The 27,026-nt window shown below is 41.6% G+C and overlaps 1 protein-coding gene across 2 annotated transcripts; it reads right to left on the bottom strand.

The window, feature by feature from the left end:
- Window positions 1–33: 33 nt before the first annotated feature.
- Window positions 34–25,931, bottom strand: LOC107808906 (uncharacterized). Of its 2 annotated transcripts, XM_016633467.2 has the most exons (6): window positions 25,466–25,929; window positions 8,402–8,716; window positions 8,267–8,315; window positions 7,901–8,192; window positions 5,952–6,030; window positions 34–588 (listed from the first exon to the last, which is right to left on the bottom strand). In XM_016633467.2, the coding sequence occupies exons 1-6, from the start codon at window positions 25,808–25,810 to the stop codon at window positions 382–384; spliced, it is 1,287 nt and encodes a 428-aa protein (XP_016488953.2). In that variant the 5' UTR covers window positions 25,811–25,929; the 3' UTR covers window positions 34–381. The 2 variants fall into 2 exon arrangements, with proteins under 2 accessions (XP_016488953.2, XP_075076110.1); XM_075220009.1 differs by lacking the exon at window positions 5,952–6,030 and having other exon boundaries at window positions 342–588; window positions 25,466–25,931.
- Between the last annotated feature and the right edge of the window lie 1,095 nt (window positions 25,932–27,026).

The following is a 27,026-nucleotide window of genomic DNA, read 5'->3' as shown; positions in this document are numbered from 1 at the left end:
CTTGAACATTTGAGCAACTGGACATTGCAAGTAGTAGATGCAACTACCACCATTTAACCATCAAATGCAAATACGCTGGCAATTTTTGACATTTTAAGTATGCATTGATAAAATACAAATCCAGTCTTTCTCAGTCAAAGAAGGTGCAAACAAGAATGCAGTATAGTTGCTGCACTTGTTTCCAGTGCCACCTTCCCCGAGCATTGAAAATTGAAAACCTGTGCACGGAATGAGATTGCTACAACGCATTTTACCGGGTTGGTTAAAGGACAAGAAATCTTGAAACATTGTAGAAACACAGAGGCCTGTGTTACCAAGCTAAGCTAAACCTGTTACAGAGGTAAAGGTATAAACAGGGGTTGGATCACTCTATAATCGTTTTTAACATATATACGTATCAAAACTTGGTTGAAATTGTAGCGTCTGCAAATATACACTCTCTTCCAAAGCTAACTTCTTATAGAGTCGCTGTTGATGAGTCATAAACTCCAAAAACAAATCTTTTGCCTGATGTGCTCTTCTGTATGCTTCACTTCCTGAGTGGACCATTATCAAGTCTTGGCAGATACTTTTAGCTTGGCATATATCCTACACAGAAAAAGTGAAGACGTAGGGGAGTGGGATCAACCTCAGTAAACTGAAATCAAACAACAGATATAAAATGCGAAGAAAAAAACTGATACAACATGAAAGACACCACATAAAAACAAATGCACAGGGCTTGCCCCTCAAGAAGTTCAAAATTCTAAAAAGAATCCTTTCCTGTAATCACTTAAAGTATTTGCTAATTGTATCTAGAGCAGTCCAAGAAGAAGAGATAAATTTTGAAAATGTCTAATTGTATCTGAAGTTAGACATTTTGAAAAGCTCTTCAACCTACCACAGACTGAGTTAAATTTGGATTGCTTAGATTGCATATCCAGATGTGTGTCCGAGGATGAGAATGAAATTCTTACATCCATCCCCCAAGAAGAAGAGATCAGAGAAGCAGTGTTCAATATGAGCGCCTCTAGTGCAGCTGGTCCAGATGGGTACAACGGAACTTTCTTTCACAGTTGCTGGGAAATTATCAAAGATGACATCACAAGATTTGTGCAATCCTTTTTCGATGGTAAAGAGCTAAGTAAGTTTTACTCTCACACATGCTTAGTTCTCTTACCAAAGAAAGAATCACCAGAATCTTTTTCAGAGTTCAGACCTATCAGCCTTAGTAATTTTACCAGCAAGATTATCTCCAAGATCCTCTCTGAAAGACTGAATCCAATTCTCACCAAAATGATATCGAAAAATCAAAGTGGATTCGTAAAAGGTAGATTGATAACTGAGAATGTATTGCTTGCTCAGGAAATTGTGCAGGGAGTTACACAATATAATAGAGGGGCTGAGGGGGTAACATGGTGATTAAACTAGACATGGAGAAGGCCTATGATAAAATGTCCTGGAAGTTCATCTATGCAGTTCTTAGAAAATTTGGTTTTTCTGAAATCTGGATAGACATCATCAGTAGACTCCTATCAAATGTATGGTATTCAATCATTGTAAATGGAAGTAGGAAAGGCTTTTTTACTTCATCTCAAGGCCTCAAACAGGGGGATCCATTGTCACCTTCCTTGCTCATCATTGGATCTGAGGTGTCGTCAAGACTTCTTAACAACCTTAACCACAATGAAAACTTTACTTCCTTCTCCGTGAATGTAAACGGCCCTCAAATTAACCATCTGGCTTATGCAGATGATGTGATTATTTTCACCGGGGGAAATACTAAGTCCATCAAACTAGTGATGAAGCAGATCAAGACATATGAGAGGGCCTCAGGCCAAAAGGTGAATGTCGACAAAAGTTTTTTCATCACTGCTCCGAAAATCAGAGCTGGGAGAATTAACAGAATGAGGAAGAAAACAGGTTTTATGGATAAGCAATTCCCCTTTGCATATTTGGGATATCCTATATATTTAGGAAGGAAGAAACTTTGTTACTTTGATGATATAGTAGCAAAAGTAGTGAGGAAGCTGGCTGGATGGCAAGGTAAGATGTTGTCATATGGGGGTAGGATTACTCTGATCAAGAATGTTCTGCAATCGTTACCAATTTATACCTTATCTGCCATGTCCCCTCCAAAAGGAACTCTAACACTCATCGAAAAACATTTCTCTAGATTCCTATGGGGAACAACAACAGACAAGAACAATTATCACTGGTGTTCCTGGAAAAACTTGTGTGTACCGAAGGATGAGGGGGGAATTGGTGAAGGAAGTATGGAAGAAATCAATGAAGTGTGCAGCATGAAGAGATGGTGGAGGTTTAGGACCAAACCATCTCTATGGGCAGATTTCACCAAGGCCAAATATTGTATCAGGGCTCATCCCGTGACCAAAAAGTGGGCAGCCGGAAATTCTCACTCATGGAAAAGTCTATTACAAAGTAGAGCGAAAGCTGAAAATAACATTAGGTGGAAGGTTAATTCAGGAGAATGCAGTTTCTGGTGGGACAATTGGACCTATAGAGGAGCTCTGGCAGCAAGGTATCCAAGCAATGATGGATCATCAAAACTCATGGTAAAAGAGTTCTTCAGTGGGGAGGATTGGAATTGGGAAAAACTAAGAAGACATCTACCTGAAGAGGAGGTCATTCATATTACAAACATTAAAATAGGGAGACAAGATCAACAAGACTATGCTATCTGGAATGACACTGAAGATGGAATGTTTTCGAACAAATCAGCTTGGCAATTGATTAGAATGCAGAAACCAAAGAATTCTTTCATCAACAAAATTTGGCATAAGAATGTCCCTTTCAAGATATCCTTTTTGAACTGGAGGTTAATTAAGAGAAGGCTACCACTTGATGATATCATTAGCAGATTTGGAAACCAGATGGTCTCTAAGTGTGCATGTTGCACTTCACCCAAATGTGAAACATTACAACATGTTTTCTTTGAAGGGGAAGCTGCAAATCATATCTGGAAGTACTTTGGTACATCACTCGGGGTGCAATTGGAAACTGATTCTATCAATGGGGTTCTCAAGCAGTGGTGGCAAAGGAAACCAAGTAATTTGGTGCATAAATTGATATTGCAAATTACTCCTATAACTATATGTTGGGAGTTGTGGAAAATGAGTACTGCTTGCAAGTATGGTAACAAAAAAAAGTTCCATCACAGGAATATGGAATACCAGGTAGTGTGGAACATTAAGGCTGTGATTAATAGAACCTTCCCAAACATACAACTACCACCACATTGGCATCAAATTTGTGACATTGTGGAGAAGTTGAGACCAATTCCGATTTGGAAACAAGTACAGTGGTGCACACCCGAGACTGGTAGAATTAAGATAAACACAGATGGGAGCTACATTAAGGCACCTGGTAATGCTGGTATTGGAGGAATTACGAGGGACGTAAATGGTAATTTTATTATGGCCTTCTCGATTCCGATAAGGTGTAACAGTAACAACTTTGCTGAAGCCATAGCTGCTAAGTTTGGAGTAGAGTGGTGTATCCAAAATGGTTACAGAAATATTGACTTGGAGATGGATTCGTTGTTGATTGTTGAGATGCTAAGAAAAAGGTCCACCAAGAACAATAAATTGAAGATGGTGATTGAAGAGATTGTACAGAGCCTTGAATTAATCAATGTATATGTCATGCACTGTTTAAGGGAAGCTAACCAGATAGCGGACTCCTTGGCAAAAATGGCCACTTCACAGAATGATGATATTGTCTACCTCTCCTGTCATCAATTGCCCAATGCTGCAAAAGGCCCTTTTCTACTAGATAAGTGGAAAATGCCTAGTATTAGGATTAGGTATGACAAAGCTAATTTTTTTGTTAGTTAAGTTGTATTAGAAAGAGAAGGGAGATGTCCATACGATCCCATCTCTACATATTGTTGTGATGGTGCAATAGCAGTCTATCTTGTTGTACTCTGACGCAAGGCATAGCCCCCCTCACTTTGTAACGCAGCAATATATCACAGCCCAAATTCATGCAGGGAAAGCTTTATTTAAAAAAAAATCTAGAGCAGTCTTGGAGTGCAAGTTTAGTGGTGTGACTCATGAAGCGGACGGGGATGAGAGGCTAGATTCACAAGTCATCCCAAGGAGAGGAAGTTTCAAGTACCTTGGGTCAATTATACAAGAGGATGGGGAGATTGACGAGGATGTCATACATTGTCTTAAGGCGGGGTGGATGAAATGGAGGCTTGCTTCCGGTGTTTAGTGTGACAAAAAAGTGCCACCAAAACTTAAAGGTAAGTTCTACAGAACGGTGATTAGACCGACTATGTTGTATGGGGTTGAGTGTTGTCCAGAAGATGAAGGTCTGAAATGAGGATGTTGAGATGGATGTGCGAGCATACCAGGATTGATAGAATTAGGAATGAAATTATTCAGTGGGCGTAGTCCATGTGGAGGACAAAATGCGGGAAGCGAGACTTAGATGGTTCGGACATGTGAAGGGGAGAGACACAGATGTACCAGTGAGGAGGTGTGAAAGGTTGGCTTTGGAGTGCCTAAGGAGAGGTAGGGGTAAGCCGACGAAGTACTGGGTGAGGTGATTAAGCAAGACACGGCAATGCTCCAGCTTAACGAGGACGTGACTCTTGATAAAAAGGTATGGAGGTCGAGGATTAGGATAGAAGGTTAGATAGCCGAGTGGTTTCATTGTTCATACTAGTAGTATTAGTACGTATTCCCGTATTGTTTTTTTAGTCTTAGGTTTCTATTATTGCCCGTTGTTTCTTTCATTTTGGTCATCTTACTATCTTGTTATTACTAATTCTTCTTTTCTATGGTTCCTCACTATTGTTTCTGGCCGTTTTTTCATTACTGTTGTGCTTATGCTTTTTTGAGTCTAGGTCTATCTGAAACAGCCTCTCTATCTCCAAGAGGTAGGGGTAAGGCATGCACATACACACTACCCTCCCCAAACCCCACTATGTTGGATTACACTGGGTATGTTACTGTTGTTGTATCTAGAGTAGTCTTGATTGTTCGGATTGTATGTAGTTGATTTTACCTGATATGAAGTAAACATCGACATATTTTTTCACTTTCTATTTCTTTTCCTTCTATTCATACTTGTCACTTAATTATAGAGGTCAGGTGACCGAATCAACAAGGTCTGGAGCCACTATGCCCTAGCTCTTCCTTGGCAGCTCGTCACGAGACATTTAGTTCCTACGTTTAAGCACTTTTACAAGTATGTCTAAGGAGCATAATTTCCTCAAGATCATGAGTATACAAATTTTATCCAGATAAATTCTGCAGCAATTGATCTCACAATCTAAGCTCTCCCGTTTTCCTGCAGTTAAATGTAAATCAGGTTGTGACAACTGGAGCGTCCAGTTCTCTGGACTAGCTACGAGTAGGAGTGACAAATGGGGGGTCGGGTCGGATATGGTTCGGGTCGAAAACGGGTAATGCAAAAACAGATAAATTATCCGATCCAACCCATATTTAATACAGATAAAAAACGGATTAACCGGCGGATAATATGGGTAACCATATTATTTATGATTTCTTGCATATAATCACTTTTGGGAGAATTCTTAGTCTCTCTAACTTGAGAACTCCCAATTTGAGGCTGTACAAATGTAAAAGTTAGATCCATTGGTTATCCATTTTCTAAATGGATAATATGGTTCTTATCCATATTTGACCCGTTTTTAAAAAGTTCATTATCCAACCCATTTTTTAGTGGATAATATGGGTGGTTAACTATTTTCTTTTAACCATTTTGCCACCCCTAGCTACGAGTAACTACTTAGATATGCATGCTGCTAGATTATCAAACAACCTCATATATATGATATTTTCCAATATGTCTTCTACCAAAGTCCTTCCTGAAGTAGCTCTGACAATACAATGTGCCATGCTGCATGTTTAACAAATGTGGGTCCTTCTCCTACACCTTTTTCTAATTTTAAACAAATAAAACGGTATCAGTCTTACCTGGGATCCGTACACTAAGCTCCCAAGTGACAGCTTAATCATGGTATACCTCAAATCTCTCACACTTATAACCACTGGCCTGTAAAAGACAAATGGAAATAATACATGACTCCGTAGGCATTTCTCAATCTAGAATATCAATGCACATGCAAGAAAACATGATTTTTACTCTTAAACTGAATTAGTATCTACACATCTAGCATAAATTGCTAGCCATAGAAGTATGTTAAACAGCATTAAAGACCCAAGGTAGTGGCACATAAAACCAGAGTATCACACTTCCTTTGCAGCTCTCACTTTAGAAGTAGATACTGAGGGATCGAAAAGAATCAATTTTCATATTCTGAGAATGAGAAAGAAAAAGAAAACAAATAGGGGCCTCAAAGTATATAACTTTTTCAAGCAATCATTAGTAAATGGAAAGTAGTATGAGCAACCTTATTCATACCATACGCATTGATTCTGGAGACCTGTTTCCCTAAGAATCCAGCTAGTTATTTCCAGAAGTTTAAACAAGGTAAAAACAACTTAGCATTTCACGAGAAGTCCATTCCTTCTACATGATTGGCACATCAAGTCTATACATTCTAATTCTATGACAGATTGGAAAACATAGAGGATCTTGAAGTGCCTATATCATAAGGAACTCCAAATGGCATTGACAGTGAAAAGTAAGCAGCATCAAAAAGCGTTCGAGCAAGAACGGAAGTAGCATTAAACGGAATATGACGCAAAAAAGTAGCATTTAGAGATGAGTATTCTTCTCCTGTACCGTACATTTCTTTAGAAGCTGATTTGCAGAGCAAAACAACACTTTCAACTTCATAAGCAGAGAACTAAGGAAAAACAAAACAGTGCAGAATGCATAACACTTCAAGCAATCCCCGAATAAACTATAACTCTTAGCGGCTCCAGAAACAGGAAAATTAGCAGGTGAAACTATGCATTTACTCTAGAGATCTTTCAAAAACGATCCCAACTAGTCACAGAAAGTGTAGTACATGGAGTAGAACTTCAGATTAATTAATGTATAAACTATAAAGGCTCTTTACAAGGACTCAACCATTTCAAATTTTGTGCTGTTCTTTTTCTTAATAAAGATAGATACCATTCTAGAACCTCTAATTCAACTTTGGATCCATTTTAACAGTCAGAGAGAGAGAGAGAGAGAGAGAACGGTGGCTAACTGCAGAAGCAGCTCAAATATCAGCAGTTTAGGTGCCAACAGCAGAAGAAGTAACTATATTATCAACAAGAAAAGAGGAAATTGCAGAAGCAACTAATATCAGATGGCATTGAGCATGTTTTCACTGTCACCAAAGTCAGTTCAGGACCAAGGAAAAAGACATATGCTATTAATGTAACCACAGAGCAGGCCTCAAACAAGTGGTGCAGCAGAATTGCACTAAGGTATTTGAGCAAATCACAAGCTCAGGAAATATAAGCATGACATATGACAGTTCTTTCTTCCAAGAAAACTAAAAAGAAAAAATTTCAGAAGACAAGTATGAGAAACTTTACATCATGACTGCATGCACTATTCTATCCAACAAAAATTTGACTGGCTGGGTAATTGTGGCAAGGAATCTCTAAGCAGAACAGCCTAAAACATGTCTTAACAAGTTTGATCCAGGCCAAACATGATCCTAAGCTGAATGAAAATGTATTTGAGCTCATAATCTGTCTAGAAGCAGGGAACCAACGATTCTGACACACCCGAAGTCCAATAACTAGAAGAAACAACACAATTCTAATGGGAGCTAGATTCTAATCTATTCAAGTCTAATACATGTGGGAATAATATATAACACAATAATAACTGAAGCCTAAATATTTTATTGATACTAATAACATATAAATCTTTCCAATGAATACATTACAATGAAAGAAGAGAGATGACTGAAGGATCAACGACAACTTTAAGGAAGAAACTGATTTAGAAAACGCACCTTCCCCTTGAGGACACAATAAGGTGAGTTGGATTATCCAAAAACTGGTGTATCTTCTGAAGCTTCTTTTCACAATCTACCACGATAATGCCTCTTGCATAGGGCATATATGACGGGCAGGGAAAAACATGTACTTGTGACAAAACAGAAGTGTGTTCATGTATGAAATCCCTCAGTGAAGATGGCAACAAGTTCCTCTCCAAGTTTTCAACCAGAATGAGATGGTAATTTGAACACTGCCCTCCGAGATCTTTATCATGATCCCAGTGCCTGCTATAGTTACAATCTCTTGCTGCAGTTCACAATGAAGAACTTAAGAAAGTGCAATTACCACATCGTAACAGGTGATGGAGTTCCGTAGCACACCTTCTGTTGTGCATCTCACGTCAACCATATTCTTGGCAATGCCTATCCCCTACATGAAAGGAAGAGGAGAATGATTTAGGCACCTTCATGTGCATCATCACTCAAATTCATGAACATTATTAGGTGATAACTTGCCTTGGAGGACGAATCTGACTTTTGCGCAGAAGACAAATATCTGCCTCTTTTATTACGAGACAATCCTCCAGATGCTGGACTGTCTTGCTCAGAAGTAGAAGTCGACTTGCAAGAGGATTTTCTGAGTTTCTGGTTTGCCAATTTCACAAAGGAAGCTAGTCTAGGATCAACTTGCGGTGTGCCCTTTATGATACATATGCCTTCAATTCCAGAAGCAGTCATGCAATCCTTCTTTGGACCATGAAGCCAGGATAAGACAAAGGTACATAAACACTCCTCCATTCCACTGTGAAATGAATGGTTCACATTGTGTATCTACCAAAGAGTGGAATAAGACAATTTGAAGCAAGTGAATCAAAGCCAACAAACCAATTTGAATTAGATAGGCCCCTCCCTTTCGTCTTTGAATCATGCTACTTTTACTGTATATTTATGACAAACCCACAATTTAAAGCAACAAAACAACAGAAGGTAATGACCGACACAATAACGAGGTTCAGCAGTAACGCCTACATCCTAGAACAAGAAGGTGCGAAAATTTCACTCTGCTGAAAGAACAACGGTAAAAATCTTTCCCCAATTCTCAGAAACCTAAGTCCCCAATATGTTCACAAACACTCTCCGCTTATTTTGTCTCAAACTCATTCTCTTCCTTTTCCTCTTTCTTTTCACACCCTAAACTGGAAAGACACCCTCCTTTTGCACAAGAAGATAATCTTGTCATTTTAAGAAAAAACATTTTTCAATATAGGAAAATATTAGATAATCACGTATAAGAAGAGTGAGCACAAAATCTGGAGCACAACTAAGGCAAAATCCTTATTTGTTCCGGTTACCATAAAATTCAAGCCACATCAACAAGTATTCCCTTTGCTTGAATTCCTCCATTATCAACAACGAATTATCTAATCACAGCGTCTTGCCAAATTACCCTGACAAGGTGTCACTTAGTACTGCCAACTCCACCCAAATCTAGGCAACATTTAGACTCGTACCAACTAAATATTTAAAAATTAAGCCTTTCAAACATTATATGTTCTGTATATTTTTGATTGGCACACAAATCTCTTATAAGACTAAAAGACTCTTAACGAACATTGGGTTTAATATAAACCAACCAACATGACTATACCTTAATCTCACATAAGGTATCACCTGTATGGATTTATTTATTTCAATATGTCCTATATTGCCAAATCTGCATAGATTCAAAGAGATTGCTGGTCCTTCCAAACGAACTTGTTCCATGTATTTCTAGGTCTATGTGGTCCTTTGTTAGCTACCATGATTTCACACATTAATTGGTGCATCCGAAGGCCGAAGTAGGACATCACCAAACCATCTCAAACGACCTTCTCTCATTATATATTCTTTTTTAATCAGCAGCTCTTATTTTCTTTGTTTGGATAACCATGGTGTCCGGGTAATCTTGTGCGCACCTCAACTAATTTCACAGGATACTAGCTACAACTCAAGTCCCACCAGCACAAGTACCGGATAATTCTATCCACCAAGACTTGGCCAGATGGGAAGAAATCACCTAGTGTTCCTCTTGGTTCTCAATCCACTTCATTGACCACTAAGAAACTCTCATTTTATAGATATATGTATGTTACTTGCACCTCATGTTGAACGTGATCATCTGCGATCTTGTATGACCATGCATCCATCTTAATATTCGTTTTTTGGTGACAATCATCTTGTGGATGTGTTGGACCTTAGAGGCCCACATTTACTCTAATAGCATTAGAGGTCTTACGACCATCTTAAGGACTTTCCTACTAACGTTGTTAGATATTCTCATATAGCAGCACTTTAGAAGCGCTTATTCATTTCAACTACCCAATTCTTGATATGTGCAGCTGCCTCGCCGATTATACCTTTATCTTGGAATATCAAGCCTAGATATCTCAATTGTTTGCATTTAGAGGTTGGTGAAACCCATCAATGCTTCATTTATTGCATTTGTCCCCAAGGAAAAAGGTACAATAGAGCTCAAGGACTTTAGACCAATAAGTCTCATTGGAAGTATGTATAAAATAGTAGCTAAACTTTTAGTAGAAAGGATAAAGACAGTGATGGGGAAGCTCATCTCAGGGGAACATAATGCATTCCTCAAAAAAAGACAGATAACTGATGCAACAGTCATAGCAAATGAACTACTGGATGAGGGACTAAAAAGTGGAGTCCTGGAATTTAATGCAAAGTGGACATAAAGAAGGCATTCGATCAAGTGAGTTGGTCCTACCTACTCTCAATGTAACGACCCGCCTGGTCGTTTTGCCTTTTTAACCCCGTTCCCCAAAATAAAACTTCTCGTGCTTGCTTTAGCTAATTTACGACTTGCGGGGACGGTTGGTTCGGGAATTGGAAGACTTTTGAATGAAATATGCCCATTTGATTCCTTAGAATTCCTTTAAAAGACTAAGTTTGACTTTGGTCAACATTTTGAGCAAACGGACCCGGATTCGTGATTTGACGGTCCCGGAGGGTCCGTGGAAAAATATGGGACCTGGGCGTATGTCCGGAATCTAATTCCGAGGTCCCTAGCCCGAGTAATGAATTTTTATTTGAAATTGTTAATTTGAAGTTTTAAGGATTTAAAGAAACTAAGTAATGATTGATTTCATGGGTATTGGGCTCGTATGTTGGTTCCGAAGCCCGGTACAGGTCCGAAATATCATTTAAGACTTGTCCGTAAAATTTGGTATCAATCCGAGTAGTTTAAGGGCGTTTTGTCCCGTTAAGGGAAAATTAATAACTTGAAGTTCATAAGTTAGATTCATTTGGTTTTAGGGGGTGATTCCTAGATTTAGCGTTGTTTCGGGTGTTCCAAGGGTTCGAGTAGGTCCGTCTCGTGATTTCAGACTTGTCGGTATGTTCGGGCGGGGTCGGGAGCCCCGAGCGTCAATCGGACGAGGCTCAACTGAAGTGGCGATTTTTAGAAAGAGCTGAAGCTTGCTGCTTCTATCATAACCGCACCTGCGGTTGGTGGGCCGCAGGTGCGAGACTGCAGATGCGGTCGTGCCATCGCAGAAGCGGCCCAGGACAGGACAGGAACCGCAGAAGCGACTCCGCAGATGCGGCCTGGAGACCGCAGATGCGGTCCCAGCTCTTTGGCCCATTTTCGCAGGTGCGGCCCATCTCTCGCAGATGCGGTCCCCTGACCGCAAATGCGGAAATCACTGGCAGTGAGGTTTATTTAATACGGGTTCTAAGTCATTTTTATCACATTTTCACTCCTCTATTGGGCGATTTGGGAGCCTTTGAGAGAAGGACTTCACCTAGCATCTTGAGGTAAGTGTGTGCTACCTATTTCTAGTTTAATATCAATGTCTTAGGTAATTAAACACTAGTATTAAGGTGAAATCATGGGGTTAGAACAAAAACCTAGGGTTTTAATGAAACTTAGATTTAACCACGAAATTTGTTATGGGATAAATTAGAAATCATATATTATTGATCCTTAGGTTGTAGAGAACAACTTCCTTCGAAAAATCTCGGAATCCGGGCACGTGGGCCCGGGGTCGGATTTTAGGAAACATGTGCTAATGGTTGGGAATTACTTAAATAGCTAAAATTCAATCTTGTGAGTCTATATTGACTAGTTCTTACTTCATTTAACTAGTTTGGGATCGTTCGGCTCCAAATTGAGGGCTTGGACTCGTTCTTGGTATTGGAAGTGCACTTTGGAGCGAGGTGAGTCTCCATTTTAACTTTGTAAGAGGGAATTGTCCCCATAGGTGTAATAATTGAATTAATTGTCATTATATGCGGGGGCTACGTACGCACTAGGTGACGAGAGTCTGTGCGTAGCTACTATTATGTTAAGTCCGGGTAGTCTAGGACCCATAAGCATGCTATACTTGGAATATTGTAATATTATTGACAATTTGAATTCCTTAAACCACATCGAATTAGCGAATGAATTTCTAAGAAGATTAAACTCCATTTTCTTGAATTGTTAAAAGAGAATTGGTTTTTCCTTGGATAACTGCTCCTTGATAAATTCTTGATTGACCGAGTGTTGTGTTTGTTTATATTTGACCGCGTCGCATGTACGATTCGCGAGCGGGGTAATAGATACATCTATGGTTCGAGTCGTTCGACCCTCGGCAGTGCACAATTTACTTTTATGTTGGATCGTGTCGTACGTCCCTCGATACTGCTTGCGCATGCTTTACTTAGTATTTCTCTGTGGACTGAATTTCATATATGCCTTGAAACGTAGATGGATACCTAGGATATTATTTGGAAAAAGAACTGTTAATCCTCGTCTTAAAATTTCAATAAACTGTGCTATCCATGCTTATTACAGATTCTTTCTCATATTATTTGACCCTAGTGAGTATCAAGTCGACCTATCGTCTCTACTTCTTCGAGATTAGACGAGATACTTACGGGGTACATATTGTTTATGTACTCATACTACACTTCTGTACTTAATTGTACAGAATCTGAGGCAGGTGTACCTAGCTATCAGTTTGGTGCGTATCCCGAGGCGGACTCGAGACTTCTACGGTGAGCTGCTTCCCTCTCATGCCGTGCAGCAGCCTGAAGAAGTCTTTCCTATGTATAGTTTTGCTGTCTATTCTGTTTCGGACAGTAGGATAGTGTTTTTGTTGTGTACTCTACTAGATGCCCACAGCTTGTGACACAAGGTCTTGGCACACACATTAGTACACAGTTCTTTTGGGTTGTATAATTATTATTAAATATTGCTTATCATCACTTGTTTTAAATTGCAAATTTAGAAACGTCGTAACCAAATTGGGTAGATAAAATAAGAATTTACTAATACTTCCGCGTCGGCTTGCCTGACAATGGTGTTGGGCGCCATCACGACCCTTAATGGATTTTGGGTCGTGACAACATGGTATCAGAGCACTAGGTTCACGTAGGTCTCACAAGTCATGGGCAAACCTAATAGAGTCTTGCGGATCGGTACGGAGACGTCTGTATTTATCTTCGAGAGGCTATAGGGTGTTAGGAAAACTACTCATTATTCAATTCCTATCGTGCAGTGGTTGGTATACTAAATTTCCCTCTTCTATTCTCTCACAGATGGTGAGGACACGCACGGCTGATGTTCCAGACCCGACAGGAGCTGCTCCCCCCCGTTGCTAGAGGCCGAGGCAGAGGCTGGGGGAGGGCACCTGCACGTGGTAGGGGACGAGGGCGTCCCAGAGTTATCCCAGTAGCACCACCAGCAGATCCCGCGGGAGATCCTATTATCGAGGAGCAGGGCGAGGTGCCCGCGGCTGAGCCTACCCCGGCAGACTTTATGACAATACCGGGATTTCAGGAGGTCATGGGCCATATGGTACGGTTCATGGATTCTATGACTCAGGCTGGTTTATTCCCAGCAGATCCAGCTACCTCACAGGTAGGAGGGGGGCACAGACCCCTACTGCTCAGGCTCCGGGTCATGCACCTGCAGTGTATCAGACCCCGGGTGCACTACCCGCAGATGAGGCCTAGCCAGTTGCCGCAGTGGCGCCCCAGCCTAGATCAGCTGCGGACAGTGACCCGCAGAAGTTATTGGACAGATGGACTAGACTTCACCCTCCTATCTTCGGGGGTGAGCGACATAAGGATGCCCAGGACTTCATCGACAGGTGCAGGGATAGACTGCACAACATGAGGATATTGGAGTCACATGGAGTTGACTTCACCACTTTTCAGCTTGGAGGGTAGGGCCCGTAGATGGTGGCAGTCCTATGTTCTTGGCAGGCCAGTAGGTTCCCCTCCCCTCACTTGGAGTCAGTTCGCACAGTTATTTTTGGATAGGTACATTCCATCCTCTAAGAGGGAAGAGCTGCGGTATCAGTTTGAGCATCTTGAGCAGGGCCAGATGTCTGTGACCGATTATGAGGCGAGGTTCTCTGAGTTATCTCGCCATGCACTCATGATACTTCACACAGATGCAGAGAGAGTGCGGAGATTTGTTGCGGGGTTGCACCCCAGTATTCGAGCTGGCATGGCTCGAGAGGTGGAGATGGGTACTGAGTACCAGCTAGTGGTAGAGATTGCTCGCAGGATTGAGGGGTATCGCCAGAGGGGTAGAGAGCAGATTCAGCAGGACAAAAGGGCCCGGTTTTCGGGAGAGTTCAGAGGCGCCCCAGTTAGGGGTAGAGGTCACTTCGGGAGGGGTCAGCCTAGCAGGCCCCCGTATTCAGCAACACCACCCCCTCCCGGGGTGCTCCAGTGAGGCCCTATTTCAGTGCGATACCGGAGAGTTCTTACCGCCCACTGGCTATTCAGGGTTTATCCGGCGGGTACTCTGGTCATCAGGATTCTTCCAGTGCTCACTTCAGTGCCGTGCCAGAGAGTTTGTATCGCCCACCAGCCATCCAAGGTTCTTCCGGTGGGTATTCGGGTCAGCAGGCTCAGACTTCAGGGCAGCAGGCTATGGTACCGAGGGTATGCTATGAGTGTGGAGACCCGCGTCACATGAAAAGGACCTGCCCCAAGCTTCGGGGCAAGGCAGTACAGCAACCTATGATTTCAGCACCTACTGCCCCGCCACCTAGAGGTGGACAGCAGACTGGTAAGTGTCCCAGAGGTGGAGGCCAGGCAGGGAGAGGTCATCCAGCTATTACTCAGTCAGGTGGAGGCCAGCCAGCCGACACTCCAACCAGATTCTACGCCCTTCCGGCCAGGCCAAATGCATTGGCCTCAGATGCCGTCATCAAGGTATTATTTCCGTCGGGGGTAGAGATGCTTCGGTATTATTTGATCCAGGGTCTACTTATTCATATGTATCATCTCTGTTTGCTCGTTTCCTGGTTATTTCTCCTGAGCCTTTGGGCATTCATGTTCATGTGTCCATTCCTGTGGGTGATTCTGTGGTTGTGGGTCGGATCTACCGATCCTGTATGGTCCCACTCTGTGGTTTTGAGACTAGTGCGGATCTCATGTTGCTTGATATGATCGACTTTGAGATCATCCTGGGCGTGGATTGGTTGTCCCCCTATCACGCCGTCCTAGATTGCCATGCCAAGACTGTTTCACTAGTGATGCCAGGGTTCCCGAGGTTGGAGTGGAAGGGTTCCGCAGTCGATACATCTAGTAGGGTTATTTCTTTCCTGAAGGCTTGACATATGGTCGAGAAAGGTTGTTTGGCTTATCTAGCTTATGTTCGTGACACCACCGCAGAGTCCCCGACGATTGATTCAGTTCCGGTGGTTCAAGAGTTCGCCAATGTGTTTCCTTCTGATCTTACTGGCATGCCACCGGAACATGATAGTGATTTCTGCATTGATTTGGCTCCAGGCTGGGAGCCTGTATCTATCCCGTCGTACCGTATGGCTCCGAAGGAGTTCAAGGAGTTGAAGGAGCAGCTTGAGGAATTGTTAGCAAAGGGGTTTGTTAGACCCAGTATATCGCCTTGGGTGCACCCATGTTATTTGTGAAGAAGAAGGATGGGACTATGCGGATGTGCATTGATTACCGCTAGTTGAACAAAGTCACCATCAAGAACAAGTATCTGTTGCCCTGTATCAATGATTTGTTTGACCAGTTGCAGGGTGCTAGGGTGTTCTCCAAGATTGACTTGAGGTCAGGGTATCATCAGCTGAAAATTCGGGACTCGAATGTTCCGAAGACTGCATTCCAGACCAGATATGGCCATTATGAGTTCCTGGTGATGTCCTTTGGCTTGACTAATGCCCCAACGGCGTTCATGGACTTGATGAACAGGGTATTCAGGCCTTACATTGATTCATTTGTCGTCGTCTTCATTGATGACATCTTGATATACTCCCGTAGCCTGGGGGAGCACGAGCAGCATTTGAGGGTAGTGCTTCAGACCTTGCGAGAGCAGAAGCTATATACTAAGTTCTCCAAGTGTGAGTTCTGGCTAGAGTCAGTGGCATTCTTGGGGCATATTGTGTCTGGAGAGGGTATTAAGGTGGATCTCAAGAAGATTGAAGCAGTTCAGAGTTGGCCACGTCCTACCTCTGTGACCGAGATTAGGAGTTTCCTGGGGTTAGCAGGTTACTACCGGCGATTCGTGCAAGGCTTTTCATCTATTGCATCACATTTGACTAGATTGACCCAGAAGGATGCTCCTTTCCGTTGGTCCGATGATTGTGAGGAGAGCTTTCAGAAGCTCAAGACAGCCTTGACTACAGCACCAGTTCTTGTGTTACCTTCCGGTTCAGGGATGTATACAGTATATTGCGACGCTTCGCACGTTGGATTGGGATGCGTATTGATGCAGGAGGGGCGAGTTATTGCCTATGCTTCGCGCCAGATGAAGGTTCATGAGAAGAATTATCCTATGCACGACCTAGAGTTGGTCGCGATCGTTCATGCTCTTAAGATATGGAGGCATTATCTGTATGGGGTGTCATGTGAGGTATATACGGATCATCGCAGCTTACAGCATTTGTTCAAACAGAGGGATCTTAATTTGAGGTAGCGCAGGTGGCTTGAGTTACTGAAGGATTATGACATCACCATTCTTTATCATCCAGGCAAGGCTAATGTTGTCGCGGATGCCTTAAGCGGGAAGGCATGGAGTATAGGTAGTTTGGCATTCATTCCAGCGGAGGAGAGGCCACTAGCTTTGGACATTTAGTCCTTGGCTAACAGACTTGTGAGGTTGGATATTTCAGAGCCCAGCCGAGTTCTTGCGTGTGCGGTTGCTCAGTCTTCATTGTTGGGGCAGATCAAGGCCCAACAGTTCGATGATCCACATTTGGCGGTTCTCAGAGAGACGGTGCTTCAGGGAGGTGCCAAGGAGGTTGCTATTGGCGAGGATGGTGTTTTACGACTCCAGGGTCGTTTATGTGTCCCTAATGTTGATGGTCTGAGGGAGAGGATTCTAGAGGAGGCGCACAGTTCGTGGTATTCCATTCATCCGGGTGCTACGAAGATGTACCGTGACTTAAGGCAGCATTATTAGTGGCGAAGGATGAAGAAAGACATAGTGGAGTATGTAGCCAGGTGTTTGAATTGCCAGCAGGTCAAGTATGAACACCAGAGGCCGGGTGGCCTCCTTCAGCAGATGCCTATACCAGAGTGGAAGTGGGAGCGCATCACCATGGATTTCGTAGTTGGGTTGCCGCGGACCTTGCGGAAGTTCGATTCAGTATGGGTCATTATTGATAGGTTGACCAAGTCGGCTCACTTCATTCCAGTGGCGACTACTTATACGACGGAGAGGTATGCTCAGATTTACATTCGGGAGATAGTCTGGTTGCACGGTGTGCCTGTTTCCATCATATCAGACAAAGGCCCTCAGTTCACTTCCCATTTCTAGAGAGCCGTTCAGAGTGAGTTGGGGACCCGTGTAGAGCTTAGCACAGCATTCCATCCTCAGACCGACAGGCAATCGGAGCGGACAGTTCAGATTTTAGAGGATATGCTTAGAGCATGTGTGATTGACTTTGGAGGGCAGTGGGATCAGTTCTTGCCCTTGGCGGAGTTTGCATATAACAACAGCTTTCAATCCAGCATTGAGATGGCTTCATACGAGGCTTTATATGGTCGTCGTTGTCGTTCTCCTATCGGGTGGTTCGAGCCCGGTGAGGCTAAGTGGTATGGTACAAACTTGGTGCAGGATACCTTGGATAAGGTGAAGTTGATTCAGGAGAGGCTTCGCACAGCTCAGTCCAGACAGAAGAGTTACGCGGATCAGAAGGCGCGTGATGTATCATTTATGGTTGGCGAGAAGGTTCTCTTGAAAGTCTCGCCAATGAAAGGCATTATGAGGTTCGGGAAGAAGGGGAAGTTGAGCCCAAGGTTTATTGGCCCCTTTGAGGTGTTGAGGAGAGTTGGGGAGGTTGCCTATGAGCTTGCCTTACCCCCCAGCTTATCGGGAGTTCATCCAGTTTTCCATGTATCAATGCTTCGGAAGTATCACTCCGACTTGTCCAATGTGTTAGACTTTAGTACTATTCAGCTGGATGAGAGCTTGGGTTATAAGGAGGAGCCAATCGCCATTATTGATAGACAGGATCGCCAGTTGAGATCCAAGAGGATTTCTACGGTAAAGGTCCAGTGGAGGGGCCAACCAGTCGAGGAGGCGACCTGGGAGTCCGAGGAGGACATGCAGAGCAGATATCCCTATTTATTCAGCAGCTAAGGTACTTTTCTATGTCCGTTCGAGGACGAACGTTTGTTTAAGAGGTGGAGAATGTAACGTTCCGCCTGATCGTTTTGCCTTTTTAACCCCGTTCCCCTAAATAAAACTTTCCGTGCTTGCTTTAGCTAATTTACGACTTGCGGGGACGGTTGGTTCGGGAATTGGAAGAGTTTTGAGTGAAATATGCCCATTTGATTCCTTAGAATTCCCTTAAAAGACTAAGTTTGACTTTGGTCAATATTTTGAGCAAACGGAACCGGATTTGTGATTTGACGGTCCCGGAGGGTCCATGGGAAAATATGGGACCTGGGCGTATGTTCGGAATCGAATTCCGAGGTCCCTAGCCCGAGTAATGAATTTGTATTTGAAATTGTTAATTTGAAGTTTTAAGGGTTTAAAGAAACTAAGTAATGATTGATTTCATGGGTATCGGGCCCGTATGTTGGTTCCGAAGCCTGGTACAGGTCCGAAATATCATTTAAGACTTGTCCGTAAAATATGGTGTCAATCCGAGTAGTTTAAGGGCGTTTTGTCCCGTTAAGGGAAAATTAAGAACTTGAAGTTCATAAGTTTGATTCATTTGGTTTTAGGGGATGATTCCTAGATTTAGCGTTGTTTCGGGTGTTTCGAAGGTTCGAGTAGGTCCGTCTCGTGATTTCAGACTTGTCGGTATGTTCGGGCGGGGCCAGGAGCCCCGAGCGTCAATCGGACGAGGCTCGACTGAAGTGGCGATTTTTAGAAAGAGTAGAAGTTTGTTGCTTCTATCATAACCGCACATGCGGTTGGTAGGCCGCAGATGCGGTCGTGCCATCGCATAAGCGGCCCAGGACAGGACAGGCCAGGAACCGCAGAAGCGGCTCCGCAGATGCGGCCTGGAGACCGCAGAAGCGGCTCCGCAGCTCTTTGGCCCATTTTCGCAGGTGCGGCCCATCTCTCGTAGATGCGGTCCCCTGACCGCAGATGCGGAAATCGATGGGCAGTAGATTCATTTAATACGGGTTCTAAGACATTTTTATCATATTTTCACTCCTCCATTGGGCGATTTTGGAGCTTTTGAGAGAAAGGACTTCACTTAGCATCTTGAGGTAAGCGTGTGCTACCTATTTCTAGTTTAATATCATTGTCTTAGGTAGATTAAACACTAGTATTAAGGTGAAATCACGGGGTTAGAGCAAAAACCTAGGGTTTTAATGAAACTTAGATTTAACCACGAAATTTGTTATGGGATAAATTAGAAATCATATATTATTGATCCTTAGGTTGTAGAGAACAACTTCTTTCGAAAATCTCGGAATCCGGGCACGTGGACCCGGGGTCAGATTTTAGGAAACTTGTGCTAATGGTTGGGGAATTACTTAAATAGCCAGAATTCGATCTTGTGAGTCTATATTGACTAGTTCTTACTTCGTTTAACTAGTTTGGGATCGTTCGGCTCCAAATTGAGGGCTTGGACTCGTTCTTGGTATTGGAAGTGCACTTTGGAGCGAGGTGAGTCTCCTTTCTAACCTTGTAAGAGGGAATTGTCCCCATAGGTGTAATAATTGAATTAATTGCCATTATATGCGGGGGCTACGTACGCACTAGGTGACGAGAGTCCGTGCGTAGCTACTATTATGTTAAGTCCGGGTAGTCTAGGACCCATAAGCATGCTATACTTGGAATATTGTAATATTATTGACAATTTGAATTCCTTAAACCACATCGAATTAGCGAATGAATTTCTAAGAAGATTAAACTCCATTTTCTTGAATTGTTAAAAGAGAATTGGCTTTTCCTTGGATAACTGCTCCTTGATAAATTCTTGATTGACTGAGTGTTGTGTTTGTTTATATTTGACCGCGTCGCATGTACGATTCGCGAGCGGGGTAATAGATGCATCTATGGTTCGACCCTCGGCAGTGCACAATTTACTTTTATGTTGGATCGTGCCGTACGTCCCTCGGTACTGCTTGCGCATGCTTTACTTAGTATTTCTCTGTGGACTGAACTTCATATATGCCTTGAAACGTAGATGGATACCTAGGATATTATTTGGAAAAAGAATTGTTAATCCTTGTCTTAAAATTTCAATAAACTGTGCTATCCATGCTTATTACAGATTCTTTCTCATATTATTTGACCCTAGTGAGTATCAAGTCGACCTCTCGTCTCTACTTCTTCGAGATTAGATGGGATACTTACGGGGTACATATTGTTTATATACTCATACTACACTTCTGTACTTAATTGTACAGGATCTGAGGCAGGTGTACCTGGCTATCAGTCTGGTGCGTATCCCGGGGCGGACTCGAGACTTTTATGGTGAGTTGTTTCCCTCCCATGCCATGCGGCAGCCTGAAGAAGTCTTTCTTATGTATAGTTTTGTTGTCTATTCTGTTTCGGACAGTAGGATAGTGTGTTTCTGTTGTGTACTCTACTAGATGCCCACAGCTTGTGACACCATGTCTTGGCACACACATTAATAGACAGTTCTTTTGGGTTGTATAATTATTACTTCCTCCGTTCCAATTTATGTGAATCTGTTTGACTGGGCACGGAGTTTAAGAAAAAAATGAAGACTTTTGGAATTTGTGGTCCTAAACAAGTTCAAATGGGGCCCAGAGTATTTGTGTGGTTATAAAAGCTTCTCATTAAGGGTAGAGTTGTAATTTTAAGCTAAATTGTTACCAAATTTAGAAAGGGGTCATTCTTTTTTAACAGACCAAAAAGGAAATAGGTTCACATAAACTGGAACAGAGGGATTATTAAATATTGCTTATCATCACCTGTTTTAAATTGCAAATTTAGAAACGTCGTAACCAAATTGGGTAGATAAAGTAAGAATTTACTAATACTTCCGCGTCGGCTTGCCTGACAAACGGTATTGGGCGTCATTACGACCCTTAGTGGATTTTAGGTCGTGACACTCAACACTAAGAGGAATGGGGTTTTGGAGAAAGATGGTTCAGGTGGATTAAGTTCCGCCTCACCACAGTCAAGTATTCAGTCCTTGATAATAGATCTCCAGTCGGCTTCTTCTCCCCTCAGAAAGGGATTAGGCAAGGAGACACCCTCTCACCTTTTCTCTTCATCATAGCAACGGAACGTTTGAGCAAAATGCTTGATAAAGCAAGCCAGTTACAATGGATTGAAGGGTTCAGGATAAACAACAACTCAGGAAACTCAATCTCGGTCTCCCATCTACTATATGCATATGACACAAAAAATTTCTGTGGGGCTGAAAAATTGCAACTACAGTACCTTAATCTAACTCTCCTTATTTTTGAATCTATTTCAGGTCTGCACATAAACATGCTGAAAAACATGATATATCCTGTCAATGTGGTGCCTGACTTGGAAGAACTGGCAGGCATAATGTGTTATGGCATTGGCTCATTTCCTATAACCTATCTTGGACTATCCTTGGGAGCCAAACATAAGTCAGTGGAGGTGTGGGATGGTGTGATTGAGAAAGTGGAGAAAAGGTTAGCAACATGGCAGATGCAATATCTCTCAATGGCTGGAAGGGTGACTCAGATTAATAGTGTCCTGGACAGCATACCAACTTACATCATGTCCCTCTTTCCTATGCCAAGTAAAGCCCAAAAGCAGTTGGACAAATTGAGGAGATCCTTTTAATAGGAAGGTAGCACCGTAGCAGTGAAGGTCACAAATTCCAACTGGTGAAGTGGGCAACTTAATTCAACGAAAGTCACAAAGTGGACGGGGCATTAGAGATCTCTCAAAGTACAACAAGAGTTTGCTAATGAAGTGGCTTTGGAGATATGGGCAAGAAGGCACTAGCCTATGGAAGAAAATAATGAAAGCCAAGTATGGTCAGCTGGATAATTGGAGCACTAGAACTGCTAGAGCTCCTCATGGGGCTGAGCCCCGGAAACACATCAACAACTTGAAGGAAGTCTTCTGACAAGATGTGTCCTTCAAAATTGGTAATGGAACACATGTGAAATTTTGGAAGGATAAATGGCTAGAAAACTTCACACTGTAAGAAACTTATCCATTTTTATTCCAATTAGCAAGTGATCCATTGTTAGGATCGAAAAAATCAGGTGTCATGCGGAAGCTAGCAAATAAAACTTTGACTGACGACAACAAAGGAGAAATCTACCAAAAGAGACACAAACATTTAACGAGGTTCGGTCAATTGACCTACTTCCACGGACGGAGATGAGCAATCCACCATAACAAAAAGAGAGTACAAAATATCAAGAGAACAACCTCACGAAGAGACAAACACAAGTGACATACTAACACGTGTCCCGTAAGTTCTCCCTCTAAACACGACTCTCAAACCTCATATGGCTACATTGTGGATGCTAATGAATGAGAATGAAGGATCCTCAATTTATAGAAGCGTCCAAACCGTTTCCTACAAGAAAAGGGACTAGCCAAATATGGAAAATTTATAATTTCCTTCTACGAGAAGGAAACCAAATTATGGTAAATATGCTGCTCTTTCCTTCAACAGATAGGAAAACCAAATATGGTAAGAAAATCAAGACAACACCTAACAATTTTCCCCCTTGGCCTGAATTTTGTGATGAAATAAACTCGATCCACCTTTTTCATATAATCTTAAACAGGTCACATTTCCACCATAAAGTTTTTCTCAACATGAGTAGTACACTGGTCAAATTTCTCATACAAAAATCACGATTATCATCAAATAGGTTGCGACTAGAACTGAACCCGCCAAGATGAACCTGTCTTGAACCTCGCTCTGATACCACTTGTTAGAATCGAAAAATCAGGTGTCATGCGAAAGCTAGTAAAGCAAACCTTGAATGACGATAAACCACACAACAAAAGAGAAATATACCAGAAGAGACACAAATATTTAACGTGGTTCGGTCAATTGACCTACGTCCACGGGCGGGAAATAAGCAATCCACTATAATAAAAAGAGAGTACAAAATATCAGGAAAACAACCTCACGAAGAGGCAAACACAAGTGACATACTAACACGTGTCTCGTAAGTTCTCTCTCTAAACACGACTCTCAAACCCCATATGGTTACATTGTGGATGCTACTGAATGAGAATGAAAGATCCTCAATTTATAGAAGTCCAAATTGTTTCTTACAAGAAAAGGGACTAGCCAAATATGGAAAATTTATAATTTTTTTCTACAAGAAGGAAACCCAATTATGGTAAATATGTTGTTCTTTCCTTCAACAGATAGGAAAACCAAATATGGTAAGAAAATCAAGACAACACCTAACAATCCTAACTCAACAGTAGCACATAATAGATCAGACAACACTTGGGATGTCCTTTCCCGGAGAAACATGCAAGACTAGAGATAGGAGGAGTGTTTGATCTACTTGGAAGGTTAGGAAACTTTATAATGAATATCCAGCACACTAATAAGCTAAGATGGGGAACCTCTAAGGAAGGTGTATAACAAACTATGTGCGTCGAATGAGGTTATTGACCTGTGGCCTTGGAAGATAATTTGGAGAACCAATCTGCCTACAACGGTCAGTTGTTTTGCATGGACGACTCTTAAGAGGTGCTATTTTGACTCGAGACAACCTTTGTAGGAGGAGCTTCCAGATTGTGAATAGATGCCACGTGTGCCAGCTCAATTCAGAATTAATCAACCATCTATTTTTGCATTGCACAGTGGCTACTGATCTCCGGCATATGTTCTTTTCAATTTTTGGTATCACTTGGACACTACCTCAGAGCACCAAGGAAGCAGTTGAAAGTTGAAGCTTTTGGAAAGTCAATGGGCCATCAAAAGTATTAGGAAACTGATCCCAGCGTGCATATTTTGGTGTCTTTGGATAGAGAGGAATTGAAGATGTTTTTGCTGGTATGTCCTAATCACTTCTTGACAGCTAGATGTCTGTTGCATCTTTTTAATTGGAGTAATCTCTCCCCTGTGAATAATGTTATTCCCTTTCTAGACTTTATTGGCTCACTGAGCCTGGCCTGATGGCCTACATTTTTGGTTTGCTCCCTATGACTAGAATAAAACATGAAGTATTGGAGCTAACACCTCTTCTTTTGTACTATTTGCATCTTTTTAATGCCAGCAATACAACACCTTATTTCATAAATAAATAAATAAATAAAAGAGATTGGACTTCCTCTATCTCACTCTATTTATACTGGCTAAACTTTACAATGCATAAATTTTGTTTTACTTCTACTTATGTTAAAATCTTTATTCTCTAGAGTGCTTCTCCATAATTCAAACTTTTGGTTATTCAAGCTTTTGGTTGACACCCTCGCTAATTTCGTCAAAACACAATTTCGTAGACAAAATAACTTATATCATGGGACTTCATCATGTATATTGTTAGTTAATTGGATAAGCAAGTCTGAGCTCGATGCCAATTCCCGCTGAACGCATAGTTAGGAGAAACTCCTTTGTATCTCCTACCACTCTTTTTACACTAATGAAGGTATTTTAGTCATCACTTGTTTATAACATGAATCTCAACATTCTTCTTTCTTGATTCTTTTGAGTTTTGATAGTTGAAAAAGCAAAGAAGATTACTTGCAACTATTGATAACAAGGAAATAAACAATCCGTTTACACCTGAAACATATCAAAGAAGAGTATATATGTCATGAGAATGTTTTACTTATCAAATTTTGCTCTGGTGAGCTGACAAATCGATATGACTAAGAATAAACTAATATTAAATAATATTAATCAAGATGCCTCAATCCTGAATTAGGTGTGATCAACCGCATGAATCTTCTATATCCTAGAATTCAAAGGATTCATCATAGTTACACTATGTCAACCTACCTCACCTTCCTCCGTTATCCGTGCTATGCTTAAAGCATCACAAAAGCGAGTTGATTAAGGCAACAAATATTCAAATAAATTTCTGAATACCTAAGCTCGTATCAACATCCATAACTGAGAATCTGACAGCGTCATAATATAATAGATATCATTACCTCAATAGATATATCTAGAAAAAATTCTCAAACAAAAGAAAAAAGCTTACGGCTTCAACAACGGCATCGTAAAAGTGCATATCATCCTTGCCAAAAGCATTACACGCCGCACAGACAATCATCCCTTCCTTCATAACACTACCGCATTCGCTATCCTGCAGCTGCGGCGAAATATTCCTAAACCTACCAACGAATTCATCGATTTCTTCCTTCGATTTGAAATCCTTAGCGGCGATTTTCGAATCGAATGTCTCCGGATAGCCCTCGTACTTCACCGTTAACGTCTCGCCGTTCACCACGACTAGTACACCGTACCATGAGTCGTCCTCCTTAGCTCGATACTCTATGTCGTACTTTGCCGGCTTTCTGCCGGAGTTTTTCATTTCCGGTGACATAGATTTTGGAATCTTCTAGAAACTGGGAGGAAATATAAATTTGAATGATGATGGTACCTGGGGGAAATGGAATTTGCAGAGTGACAACTGACGAGCATAGAGGTTGGGAAGGGGGGGGCATGCGGGAGCAACACGTGGCCTTCTACAAATATTTAAATTTAGTTGTTTTTTCGTCAGCTTTTTTTATGGGGAAAATAGTTTTAAGTTAAGAAATATATAAGAGATAAAATTTGTTATGTGTATACATAGAAAATTGATTTCTACGTCAACTAAATCAAAAAATAAATATTTTATTTATTTAATTTTTTTTTAAGAGGGGGAGACATGTGTCTATTTTCAAGAACCAATTCGGATTCATGCTGGGAACGATAAACTAAGTATGTCATTCATCTTTTAAGGAGATTATTGGAGCAGTATTGGGATAGGAAAAGAAACTTACATATAGTGTTTATTGACGTAGAAAAGACATACGACAAAGTTTTAGAGGAGATTTTGTGGAGATGCTTTTAGTCGAGAGGTAAACTTGTAGCATGCATTAAAGAGATTAAGGACATGTACGATAGAGCCAAGATCCGAGTGAGAACAATTGAAGAGACGCGGAATGTTTCCTAGTCGTGATGGGGTTGCCCAGGGGTCAACTCTTAACCCATTTTTATTTGGAATTTTTACAATCCTATGTCATATAGAAAACTATATTACCCTCAATGTTTAAGGTTTGATTTAATTACATTTAGTATACATAAACACACGATTCTAGTCATTTTTACCTTTGCTAAAAGCAGAAAAACAAAGCTTCAAACCCACTGCTGAAGCTTCTTATACAAACCCACTCAAAATTGAAGTCAAATCTTCAATTTCGTTCATACACACTTTTAATTCCCTTTGAGCTTCAAAATTTCTCAATGAAAAAGAACAAAGCTTCAAAACACATCCCTAAAAAAGATGTAGAATCTGATGTACCTTCTTTCGATTTGGGTGTATTATCACCACATTCACCCCCAAAGCAAGGGAAATCTGCACATGCAATTGTAGATATGAAGCATAGTGTTTCTTCACGTCAAATCAGGGTTGAAGCTAAAACTAAACAAAAAAATGATTTCGATGTTGGAGAATCTTCGAGGCCAATCAAACAAGCGGATAGGAAACGAAAAGGGGTGGTTATAGATGATAATTTTGTAGAAGATGTGCCTATTAATAAACCTGGAAAGAAAGCTAA

Source organism: Nicotiana tabacum, chromosome 8 (assembly GCF_000715075.1).
Source record: "Nicotiana tabacum cultivar K326 chromosome 8, ASM71507v2, whole genome shotgun sequence".
Classification (NCBI taxonomy): domain Eukaryota; kingdom Viridiplantae; phylum Streptophyta; class Magnoliopsida; order Solanales; family Solanaceae; genus Nicotiana; species Nicotiana tabacum.
Note: the sequence above shows the minus strand (reverse complement) of the source record. Positions and strands in the feature narration are given on the sequence as shown.